We start from the raw sequence: 13106 nt of genomic DNA on the forward strand, positions 1-13106 counted from the left end.
GCATGATATGCTTTTTTTTACAAAGTTACTGATATGTTTTCTATTGTCTTTAAATGTGTACTCACCACATATGTAGCAAAACACATCAGGATGGTTAACACAACTTCTTCGACTTGAACTCATTTTATGTTCAGGCCACTAACACGGATGTTAAATATAAAGCCTTAGTATACGCGATACAAGTTATGATTTCAGAACAAAACTCACATGTTCCAACATGTCACTCCACCTGCAAGACAACAACTACGATCCACTAGCCAAGTAGAATACCAATGCAATCTAGTGGACGTTCCTGGAACTACTATATGACTAGTTTCCGTTTAGTACCGACAGATAGCAGCACTAATGAGAAAAGAGCGCCGTTCTTCCAAATAGAAATCTCTATAGAGCACAGTAGGATTTATTTGAGTTGCAGAGTTTATAAGATCATATTCAAACTTGTTATTACGAGAATATTTGTATTTCTTTTGCTTATTTTGTATACTATTGCAAGAAGCATGCAGAAATAGTGGTTACATCATTTATAATTTACATATTTATTTTGGATTGTAATATTTCTTCCACATACATTGTAACGTAAATAACACTACTGGTACAGTAGCCTGTATCTACCAAAGTAGAGCTGATAGAAAAAAACTGCTTACATTATTGGATTCAGCGCCCCACACATAGTTAAAATCAGCTCTAAAATTTTAGGCACCAAGAAAAATTTTTTTTTCTGTAGGCCTGTGTAATGTTTCTGATGAAACCGTAACAGCACAAGATGTGCTAGGCATGTGCCATTTATTGCTTCTTTTTCTAAGCGATTGTGTACTAGAAGCAACAAACGCATCAACTTTATTAGGTGGTAACTGTCATCGATCATTTGAAAGTGAATATGCAAGAACTACAAAATAAAGTAAAGAGACAGTCGTCATTTTGTTATAAAATTAGTTCTATATGGCGAGCAGATTTTATCTTATCCCGAACGGTTATCGTCGAATATACGCGGCTTAAAGGAGCACTCTGATTAGCCAAATTCAAAAGACCTCAACAATTTATCCCTCTACAAGCGACGTTTTCTTCATCGCTTTCGTGGCCAAGTTGAAAGAGCACGCGGCTAGTAATTGAAAGGTTGGTGGTTCATTCCCCCACGCCACTGGAATACATTTTTCTTACTTGTTTAAAGTGTTTTTTTTTTTTTTGGACTCAGCATAATGTAAACACATTACGCATATAGGTGATTTAACATATTTTGGGGGAGTAATTTTGTGGTTCATTAATGCTTACGGCACGGCTTAACACCGGTTGTGTGTTAAAGACGTAACACACCCCCTGTGTTAAACGCCAACATTGCGGGGTATGTGTTGAACTAACACCGCATAGTGGTAGTCACGCTGGAACCATTGCCCTGTGTTAAAATTGAGTTGAATTATCACAACCATTTTTTACTGTGCAGAGAGGTATTTGCTCTCCCCCTGACTTCCTTCGCCTTCATAGTTCTAAAAATGTACAAGCTTGTTAATGAGTTATAAATGTTTTGTATTTGTCTTACAACACTTTGTTTTGCTCTTATCATAAGATTAAACAAGTAAATAAATTTTAAATGTAACGTAATGAAAAAGCCACACTAGGGGTAGCTCTCTTTTGCAGAGGGACTGGAAACTCAAGTTCATATTCGGAAATTGACATTCGTTTTATTATCTACAGAAGGAGAGTAAAAGCAAAAGTTAAATAAAGCCCCCCTGGTAAGAATCTAAAAACAAACACAATTCTACATTTATGATATTTAAATGTGAGAGTGGTAAATTTGGGATATTGCATCCAAGCCTTTAGCAAGGAATCAACACCTGAGTAGTTTCATTATGATAATTGAGGTTGTTTTCTAGGAAATAATTGGGGCTATCTCATGTCGGCAAGTTTTCGTAGAAGTGATGTCTCGTCTCGGAAAATATATCTGTTGCTTGTGGGGGAACTCGATCGGGCTCGTATCTTCTTACGAAAATTCTATCTCGTGTCATCTCGTAAGCAACTCTAGCCGCAATTCTTCTTATTCATAGCTTTGAGTAAAACCCAAAGATATCCTATTTTCTTCGAAATTTCAGTTATCATTATATAGGTCTAACTATAGATTGAACAAGCAGCAGTTTCATCTGTACACCACGTGAGAGAGTTTGGTTTGTGTGGCATGATATTTTCTCAATATTGAATTCGGAAGTGGTAGTAGATTTCCACCATTTCCGGTTATAGTAGAGATATTGCACTGCAGGTGGAATATAATCTTGGGACGCTTAATTGATTGCAGGAAATGGCTTCTTGCCAAGGGCGCCAATCAAGGGGGGCAAGTTGGGCGCTTTCCCCCCACATAGAGGAAATTATACTTCAGAATATCCAAAACCCAATAGAATTTTTACATTACTTACAGCAAAATTTGAAACTATATTTGAAACGTCGCTTATACTTGCCCCCCCTTGGAAACCACAACATGGGCGCCCTTGCTTCTTGCTATCTATTACCAGTGTTACTCTACAGCGATTTAAGTTAAAACCAAAAGTAGTTGATTTCTACCAACTCCCGTTTGAATAGAGAAAGAGCTAAGAGAGAAGATAATGTCTATTCTTAGAACGTAAAATCGATTTCAAAAATCCATTTCTCGTTATCTCTTATAGTTTTTGTTCTATGTATATCAACATTGAAACCGGAAGTTGCAGTAAATATCTATCACTTCCGGTTTTGGTAGAAAGTTAAGGATGAAGATAGAGCATATTCCTGGAACGCTTAATCGGTGGCAGGAAACCGCTTCAGACTACCTGTTACCGTTTTTGCTCTATAGTGAAGAACGTAAAAAAACCGGAAATGGTTCATTTCTACCACTTCCGGTGGATCGAGCACCTCTATGAACTAACTCAATTCCTAATTTTTGACCCTCTACAAACTAACCAAAATTGATTTTGATCCATCAAGTAGTTCTTAATGTTTTGAGTCTCCCAGTAAAACGGACATAGTATATCAAAAGAGTAAATACGAGGTTTAAACTAATGAAGCACGAGATGTCGTGTCAGTGTAAATGTGGAAGGAACTTCATAAGCAGTCGTGAAATTTTTTCCCATCTACAGAAACCGTCAGTTCCTTGCAGTTGGCCAACAAGTGAAGACATGTAGTGAGTGGTTGTCGGCTTTCAGTTTTTGTAATATGACAGAAAAATTGAGCAGAGGTATTGAATGCAATTTTGTCCAAACGCTTGGCAATACCCAAACGGAAACTATTCAATCGGATTGGTCAACAATATTTCAGGGGACGATGTGGCTCAGTGATAGAGCATTCACCTCCTGTGCTTAGGGTCCCTGGTTCGATCCCAGCTCGCGCCGTGTGAACATTGTGGTGGTCAAACACCGTGCTCGTGGGTCTTCTTGGGGTTCTCACGTTTCCTCCCACTTTTTTCATTCCACCATTTCATTCATTTCTCATCATCTCACCGTCTCCTTTAGCCTAACCGACATAATCGTGGGACGTAAAACTTAAAGATTTCATTTCATTTTCATTTTTTCAACTATAATTTGGGCACGAGAAAAGTGTCTGCAAAATTTGATTCAAACTTCCATCGCCAAATACAACATTCCGATATGGCTCCGTGTTACTTTTGGTTATTTTCCAAGCTGTAAATGCCACTAAAAAGGACCCGATTTGAGTCGAGAGAAATATCATGTGGAATGCAACGGCACGGTTGTTCACCATTCCAAATACTTCGTTCCTGAAGTGTTTCCAACAATGGTGGGAGCGCTGAGAGAAGTGGGTGCATTACCAAATAGACTACTTTGAAAGGGATTAGTGTTTCGTTTTTCCAAATCAATAAATGTGTTTTTGTCAACCAAAGGTTCGATACATTTTGAACACACCTCGCATATCAATCAACTTTGGTAAACCAAACTCTTTAAAAATAGGGTATTTTTACTTATGTTTCTTACTTATACTATTTCTTTTCTCGTAATCTAAATGTTCACTTTGCCTATGTTATCTTTGTTTCTGTTTTACAGAAGCTGGTAGAATGAATTCAATTCAAGCCATATCTCAGAAGAAAACTCCCGTGAAGGCCAAATTCAAGTATCTGAAGCCAAACAAACCGACACAATTTGAAGAAAGCTCTTCATTGGTAGAAGGCAGGATTCCATCGCCGCTCACGAATAATGAATCAAAGAAGAAAAGCAATTTTGAAATAGTTTTTAATAAGGCAATTTACGATCATCTTATACTCCCTACACTTTCAATGGTGAAGAAACCTCTACGTTATCATGGACACATAACCAAGAAATACCCTCAGAAGCATCACCAAACTTTAGAGCACCGTCTGCCCTTCGAAATTCCTCCCCAAACTGCTTATACAGACTATGGGCCTTATAAAGTACTGATAATAAGATCTGACAATTCTAATGTTTCTTCTGAAGATAAATCAGTTCACACTGATAGATCGGAACAGGATTTTGCACCGCTTCGCAGATCAAATTTTCCGTCTCATTTCCAAGGTAGAACACAGATAGCACAGTACAATAAGAAAGAAAATGTAGATCAACAGGAACATATGCCACTTTCGGAACTTGTGCGGGAACTACCTCAAAATCAACAACTTTCTTTTGATAATAATAATAATGAGAAAGAAAATGTAGATCAACAGGAACATATGCCACTTTCGGAACTTGTGCGGGAACTACCTCAAAATCAACAACTTTCTTTTGATAATAATAATAATGAGAAAGAAAATGTAGATCAACAGCAATATATGCCACCTTCAAAACTTGTGCGGAAACTACCTCAAAATCAAAATCAAAAACTTTCTTTTGATAATAATAATGTGAATGAAAATGTAGATCAACAGGAACGTATGTCATCTTCAGAACTTGTGCAAGAACTATCTCAAAATCAACAAGTTTCCTTTGATAATAATAATGTGAATGAAAATGAAGATCAACAGGAACAGATGCCATTTTCGGAACTTGTGCAAGAACTACCTCAATTCAACTACCTTTCCTTTGATAATAATATCATTGAAAGTGTCCAGAACGGAACAGCTTCTTCAAATAATGTAGCTAAAGATAGCATTTTGTCTAACGTTAAGGCGATTCCGTCACAGAAAGGTAATACTCCAAAGGGATCTAGACTTTCTGTTCTGTTTACAGATATTCGCAAATTATCAAATGGTAATTCAAATGCAATTAAAAAAGGGAATTTGGGTAATGTGTATGAAGACGACTTAGGGCGATCTGTTGATAATCTTTCGGAACAAGGGGGGAAGATTGAGACTTTCCAGATTTCGGAAGAAAGAAGTTATGACACACCTGGAAAGGATGGTTCAATATTAGGAATACCCCAGACAGATAATATACCATTAAAGTATCCAGAAGGTTCCATAGTTATTACATCAGCGACTGGAAACGATGAATCCCAGGGAAACATTGTAAGTCTTGATGATGGCATAGGAGTCATAGACGCCCAGCCCATGCTTCGGTCAATGGATTACTCTGAAATATCAGGCCCCTTAACTGAAGTTAACAGAGAGAAGGTACTGCAAGATCCAAATAACTTACGACAAGAAGACACATTCCAAAAATTGCCATCAGATAAAAGTTTAGAACAAGATATACAGGAGGAGGTTAGTCTGAAGGAAATATCAAAGGGACCAAAGTTTGAAATTGTGGAAAATGTCGGATCTCCAGTTTCCTATCAGGAAGATAGTTTCAACAAGGATATTAATTTTAACACTGGCGTCGAAATACAGGAAGACCGGTCAGATAATATGGTGATTGAAAACGCTGAAGAGATGTTTGAAGGTAGCACGAATTAATTACATAAGGATGCTTTGGAGGTCCAAATTACGGAAAATAAAGGTAATAGTAGTTTTAAGATGATTAATATTCAGAACCAGTCATACTGGAATTAGTTTTAAAAAAACATATAGAAATTTCAGTTGATAGCACTGAGAAAGGACTGATGTCTCAGAAATCCGGAAAGATTGGAGCTAAAAAAACTAAAACTCAGATATAATTAACAAGGTAGAAGATAATTATGAAAATATGTTTTCCATTTATTTAGTAACAACGATAGTACTCTTGGAACACCCTACAGAACTGAAATTGGTAACCTCTATTTAAAAGTAACATTTTTTAAAAATATTTGATGATTAGTGAAGATTTCCAAATTCTAACCAACTTAAAATTGTTGATGCGATAGTGAAAAAAAAAAAAAAAAACTAGGGGTAGCAGAGACAAAGATTTAGGGGTACTGTAGTGTTTTAATGCATACATAAGATTTCAAACCGGTCTACAAAATCTAAAGGAGCTAAAGAAAAAGAAACGAACTAGAACAGCCAATGTTATATGGACTTAATTCTTTCCATTGTAAAATGTGTAAAGACTAAGGCTTGCATTGTAATTTATTTTCATAAAATTACAGTAACAATATAGTAATATGACCTCACTGTGTTAAAATACAACGATGAATAATGCAAGAAATTTGATTATGGCATAGAATACGATGGTTGACCGTTATCATTATTGATTGTTTTTTTTTTTTCAAATTAAGTTTGTATTTCTGTAATGCCAACTGTATGCACTATCGTTGTAATTTTAGAAGAGTGAACGCCAGAGTGTTTGCCAGTCATTCGATGCATTTTTAAAGTGTTACAACGAGTTTTTTTTAAGCTTCTTGAGTGATACTTTTAACGTTATATGTATGTATGTATGAATTTAGTTATTGCTAATTTTCTAAATTAAGAAGAAATCTCCAATCATAAACTCATACAAAGCATATTATACGACAGAGTCTACATGTTATTTGTAGTTAAATTCTGATAATGGTTTACTTGTTACCTTATTTTTTCTTTTGTTTCTTAAAGAAGACAATTACCTTGTACTCAAATACTGAAACAGCTTAAAGAAGTCTGCTCTTTCTAAAGAAGAAGAAGAAGAAATACTTATTCCAACTTCACACGGATCTTTAGTGATGTATTAGAAAATTTGATTTGTAACTATAGTGTATTTGTAAGGGAAAGCACCAAAACTGACATAGGTAGGGTGAAACAGAATATCTTTATCTCTCTAACGTTAGGTGCTGAATCATGCCAGGTACAGTATATTACGAGCGTCCTCTGCTGTGTGCCATAGTTGGTGGTTGAAACAAGTTAGGATTGGATATAGCTCTGTAAGGTATTTGCTTAGTACGGAAGTTTTTGTTGACCTATCTTCACAAGCAGTAATGTAAATAATAGAAGATAAGTTATTGAGCCCACTACATCATGTATAAGTTTGAAGATCTGGATCAATTTGGCGTATTTGTTAACTGCGATTCTTTAGCAGGAAAACATAGCTAGAATATGAGATTATTGTGCTCTGTAAACAGATATACATGTGTTCACTGAACTGCAAACCAACATACCTAATCTTCGGTATGATGTATCCAATCAGATAGTGCAACTGAACTGTTTGTTGATGTTTTCGGGTGACGTAATGTGGTGACACAAATAGACACAAAGCACACAAATAGACAAAAACACACAAAGCTATCTAAAGATCAAAGAAGGAGCTATGTTTTGGAACAGCAAACAATTTTTAACTATTCTATGAGGGTTTAGTATCCAGTACACAAGGGTGGTGATAAGGAAGATATGTTTTGTGAAAAGTTGTATTCACAAGAAAATGGCAGAAAAAAAAAATAGGTTCAATGCATATCTTGTGAAGTGTGGGCACACGCCGTCTGTGCAGGTGAAGACAAAAGACCTTTACATTTGGGACCTTTATATCCTGCCCGCGATAATGTTCGTAATTTGTCGAATGAAAAAAAAAAGAATAAGGTTACTTTCAACGACTTGTAGTAGAATCTGGCTGACAGATAAACGTTTAACTTGACTTATGAGAATGAATCCACTCCAGTTAGAACCAGATTAGTAGATTTAATTAATAAAGTATAAATTAAGAATTTGTAAAATATATCGATGCTGATTTTAATATATGGCATTAATTGATCTAAAGATTTATTTTTTGTCCCCTTAAAAAATGTTTGCCCGTCACTGGCTCATACCATATAAAGAGAAGGGTAGTTTCATGTTTAAATCCGTACTTTAGTTCATTAAGGAGGGGGGTCCATTTTTGGCGCTTTTCACTTTTTTACATTGGCCTATCAATGTATATAGCTCTAACAGCGCTACGCTTGCTAGTTTCAGAATTGTTACTGTTGTAAAAAAAAAAAAAAATGTTGTAGGTGTCCACCATTAAGAAGTTCATGCTTTGGTTGAGTTTTGTTGCTTCTCCCGAAAAACTCGATTTTGTGACAACCGCCCTTAGTGAACTAAGTTAAGGAAATAGAAATAAAATAGATGTAAAAATGTCTATACGATGTAAAATAAAACTGCTGTCATATTCTTAAGAAAGGAAAATAAGTAAAGAAAATAAATAATTAAAAAGTTACATTGTGTGCCTAATTTCTTTAACTGGCCCACATTCATCTTGCTGTCCAAAGTATAGGTATAAAGTTTTATTAAATGAGCATTTGAACAACATTCATTAACATAGGGGTCTATTGTTTTATAGTTTAACATCCCAGGAGGCTACAGGAATAGTGGAGTTAGGAAAGTGAGAAAGAAAGTGAGAACTTAACAAAAACACGCACACGGTGTTTGTGCACCACAAAGCCCACTTGGTGAGAACCGAAATCAAACCATGTGTAAGAGATTAGCGCTCTACCACTGAGCCACAATGGCTCCATTAACAGCATTAGAATAAAATATGTGGATATCGAAAAAGAAGGATAGACAAGATCATTTTTAAAGTTTTAAAGAAAAGCTTTAAGTGAAAATTTGACAAATCGTTCAAATTCGAAAATGAAATAAATTGACGGGTTAAATCAGATTGAAAAGTTCTTAGTTTCATTGTCGTTACTGGCTTTTCTCCTTTCGGTGACATTCAGAGTTTCCTCTTCCCTATCTCCGCTCCCTATAGTCCATATCAGCCTAAAGTTTGGTGGCCTTCATTTCTTTCCATGCTCCATAAGACAACATATGTTTGTATCGGACAACCATATTGGCTTTTACTTGTCAGAAATCGCCAAACTGTTAGTGCACTCTGGTTTCAAACAGCTCGAATAATAACAGTATCATGGACTGTGATTATCAGTAGCATTTGAAAACAGAACAGTTGCAATATCAAAGGTGCATTCTTACGAGGCACTTTTGATTTTTTTTTTTCACATAATGAACAGTATGAGCACAATGTTTGAACAGGAAAGTGCCTTGAAGCTCTATTGTTATGTTTATTGGTTAGGTACATGGGTCACAAATTTCCGCATGCCCACATATTGATAAAGGGCAAAGGACAACTTTAATGTAATGTGGCTATTCTTTGCTATTTATTCCAGAGTGTCTGTGTGTACACCATCGTTATCATAACAGAGTATGATTCTGCTCTATGTACGATGTGAAATTCTCCTCAAATCAATAATGCTGACGTGATGGCAGTAAATGCACGTCGAACAACATTCTAAATTTCATCAACTGTCTCGTAACGTGTGGCAGCAACTTTTTTGTTTAATGAACTCCACATAGTGCATTGTAGCAAGATGGCAGATCAGGACTTCGGTGTGGTCACTCGAAAGGTGCGGGCAAATGGACTGAACCCCGTCCAATCCATTTATCAGGAAATACGTCATTGAGATATTCTCTAACGGCAATAGCGTAATGGGCTGAAGCACCATCCTGCTGGAACCATACACTACCGAATAGCGTATGATTTTGCAAGATATGGAATAAATCAACCACTTAACATGGGAAGATACGCAATGTGATTCACAGCACCGTCATAGAAATGTGGACCTATCAAGTGGGTTGGAGACATTGCAGCCCAGATCATGGCATATAATGACAAGTTCTTTATACAGACGCTACAGCCTCCACACATGTTTCCAGTCATGTTGTTGGTCGTCCTGAGCGGGGCTTATCTTCCAGGCAAACCAGTTGCAAACAACATTTTTTTCCGGATATGAAAATGTTGGTTTTTGAAAACTTACAGTGAAATCATGCTGAATATATCTCATTGATTGTCCATTATAGGATCGATCGTGAGTCCACGTTTTCATTACGATCCGTTTCTCCATAGTGTAATGCACACATTAGCCGCTGATGCATCTTAGCACTTACAACAATAAGAAAAACCAATTCTTTAATATCTATGTAAACATAGAGGTTAATGGGACTTTGTGGTCACTCTATACATTTACCATTACTGATATAGTACCAACAAATAAGACGAGTTAGCGTCACAAAATTTTCTTGGTGCCAGAGTCGTAAAATACTGAAACACGGCAAAAACACAAGCCTTGTTGCTATGCAGTCGCTGTGTCGTTGAAATACAAAATAATTTCAGGAGTGAAGGCAACAGGTTACTCATCTCATGAGGCGAAACTAAAGGAAATTCCTTGCTCGTCTCTCGCCAAGTTTTGACTACAAATACTAAGCGTTCGATTTCAGGGGATGTAGATGACTCTGAGACAAATTTCATACCAGTCATCGCAAAATTTGTAAATCACAACGCAATCAGTGATGCCAGCCCGTGAGAAAATTTACATTTAGTGAGATTCTTTTGACATTACTTATTCAGAATGGGATAAAGGGAATTTTCGTCGAGATTGGAAACATATATGGTATTTTTTCACTACATGTATAAACCATGCCAGCAGAATTCTCTATGAGCGGAAAGTAAACATAGTGAGTCATGAATAGGGAGTCAATGTTGTGAATTCTTAGTCTGAAGTTTTTCTTCTCTCTTTCTTTCTTTCTTATCTTTTCTCTTTTTTTATTTATCGGCGAAATCCAAGCTAGTGAGGGGTGATTTCATCATACGTGGTTCTTAAAAATCAAATACCAAAGAACCGAAATTTATGCTCCAGAGTTGGAAGAGAGAAGAAATCAAAAGAATGACTAAGTGAAACAAAGAAAGTAAATTATCAAACGAGAAACAATCAATTTCCAAACGTTCCACATAAAGAGCGTCATGAACAAAACTTTTCAGTATCATTCGGATCAGTGTATGGTGATGGTATAAAGGTGCAGATAGCTAGCCAAAAGAATGAACGGGGGGCCCGGCTGAAATTAGGGGGGACCCGATCCAACCATATTATAGTTTATCATCATATTATAGTTCATTTGCAAGCCTACCGTGACATTTTTAGGGGAGTCAGCCAAAAATTTAGGGGGGCCGGCTCCTAGACCCCCCTGAATACGGGCCTGCAAAGGTGTGGACTGCATTTCTGACAATATAACAAAATATACTTGTTCTAGATTAGGCACAATAATTAGTTACAAACTACTTTATAAATTCGCAAGATGGAAATTTATTGATAATTTACCCAGAAATTGAAAAAAGTTCCACACGATATATAAAGTTTCATTTTCATATTTTATGATTACTATTATTATTATTATTATTATTATTATTATTATTATTATTATTATTATTATTATTATTATTAGTAGTAGTAGTAGTAGTAGTAGTAGTAGTAGTACACGCAAAAAACAAGTATAGTTAGAAAATGGGTGACAGTTACAATACTGCATGGTTAAAAAAGTGACGACCATGCTTCTAGGCTACTGATACAATAAAATATTGTTGAAATGATATAGCTAGATTTACAATAAAATTGGGGTAAAGGAACTATATTATTGTTCAATGAACAACGGTTTTAGCTGGTATTTCCAACTATATAGACAAGATGTAGCTGGAAGTACAATACAGTATAGTTGCAAAAACCACATCTCAAAAGTAGACAATACACGTAACAATACTATATACAGTGCTGGAAATTGGTATAAAGGCAGAGTGACATTTGATAATAGGAGGAGGCAAGAATGCCGATGATGGATAAAGATGATATATTTACAAAGTAACATTGTAGACTGTACAAAATCAAAAGCATATCGTTTGCTAAAATGTCACTGGCACGCATAGTTATACAAAAAGCGAAATGAGACGATTGTCGGGTGGAAATTGGTATAAAGGCACCCACGGTTACTTGTTGTTTGGCGCCCTCTACACGTTCATCATTTCTTCTGATGCCACTTTGAGAATCAGGTGACATAGTGCGATAAGAGAAGTGCGGGTGTCAACGTCTTTGAGCTGTTGTGTGGGCCATGCCTCGTGGAAAATTGTTGTCGAGTGAGGAACAAGCACGTGTCTGTGCGTACAAGGACATGGGCCTGTCAAATCGGCAAATTGCAAAACAGGTAAATCGTTCAAGTTGTGTAATTGATAATTACGTTCGAATGGGCTCACAATACGGGAAGTATGGTAGAACAAGAAAACTTTCCGAGGCTGCGAAACGATTAATTGTGCGCAAGGCAAGGGCCAGAAATATGTCATCTTCCCAAATTGTGGCTGCTTGCAACTTACCTGTCACATCCAGAAGAGTGCGTCAAATTTTGAATCAAGATCCACATCTTATATTCAAGAAACGGAAGTGTGAAACCCCCCTTAGCGCGACGCATAAGCAGGCGCGACTCCAGTTTGCGGAAACACATATGTCGTGGACATCTGAATGGAATCACGTTGTGTTTAGTGATGAGAAGAAGTTCAATTTAGATGGTCCGGATGGTTTTCAATACTATTGGCATGACCTTAGCAAAGACGAGCAAGTGCAAATGAGCAGAAATTTTGGCGGAGGAAGTGTTATGATTTGGCCAGCGTTTTGTGTTAAAGGTACATCCAACATTGCATGGATCAACACCAAAATGAATTCATCTACGTACATAGAGATGTTAGAAGTAGAATTGGTGCGGATGTATGAGGAGTTAGACGATCAGAACCTGATTTTCCAGCAGGACAACGCTGCTATCCACAAGGCAGCAGCAACCCGACTGTGGTTTGAAGGTAAGGCCATCAAGGTTATGGAGTGGCCAGCGAGAAGCCCGGATCTTAACCCGATAGAAAACCTCTGGGGAATCCTTGCGCCCAATGTTTATCGCAATGGTCGGCAATTTGGGACGGTTGCTGAGTTGAAAAACGCGATACAAGAAGAGTGGTCAGCTATTCCACTTCAACAACTAACATATCTCATAAACACAATGCCGAAGCGTATATTCCAACTCATTCAGA

General features: G+C 36.7%; 1 protein-coding gene across 2 annotated transcripts in view; it reads left to right on the top strand.

Annotated features, from left to right (window-relative positions):
- The window catches only part of LOC145678820 (uncharacterized), a 386382-nt gene extending 377989 nt beyond the window's left edge, over window positions 1-8393 (top strand). For both annotated transcript variants that reach the window (XM_081749361.1, XM_081749362.1), the window contains exon 4: window positions 4014-8393. In XM_081749361.1, the coding sequence (XP_081605487.1) occupies window positions 4014-5815 (1802 nt within the window). In that variant the 3' untranslated portion in view covers window positions 5816-8393. The remainder of the gene's footprint in view (window positions 1-4013) is intronic.
- The last annotated feature ends 4713 nt before the right edge of the window (window positions 8394-13106 follow it).

This window comes from Thermobia domestica, chromosome 2 (assembly GCF_964235325.1).
Source record: "Thermobia domestica chromosome 2, izTheDome1.hap1.1, whole genome shotgun sequence".
NCBI lineage: Eukaryota > Metazoa > Arthropoda > Insecta > Zygentoma > Lepismatidae > Thermobia > Thermobia domestica.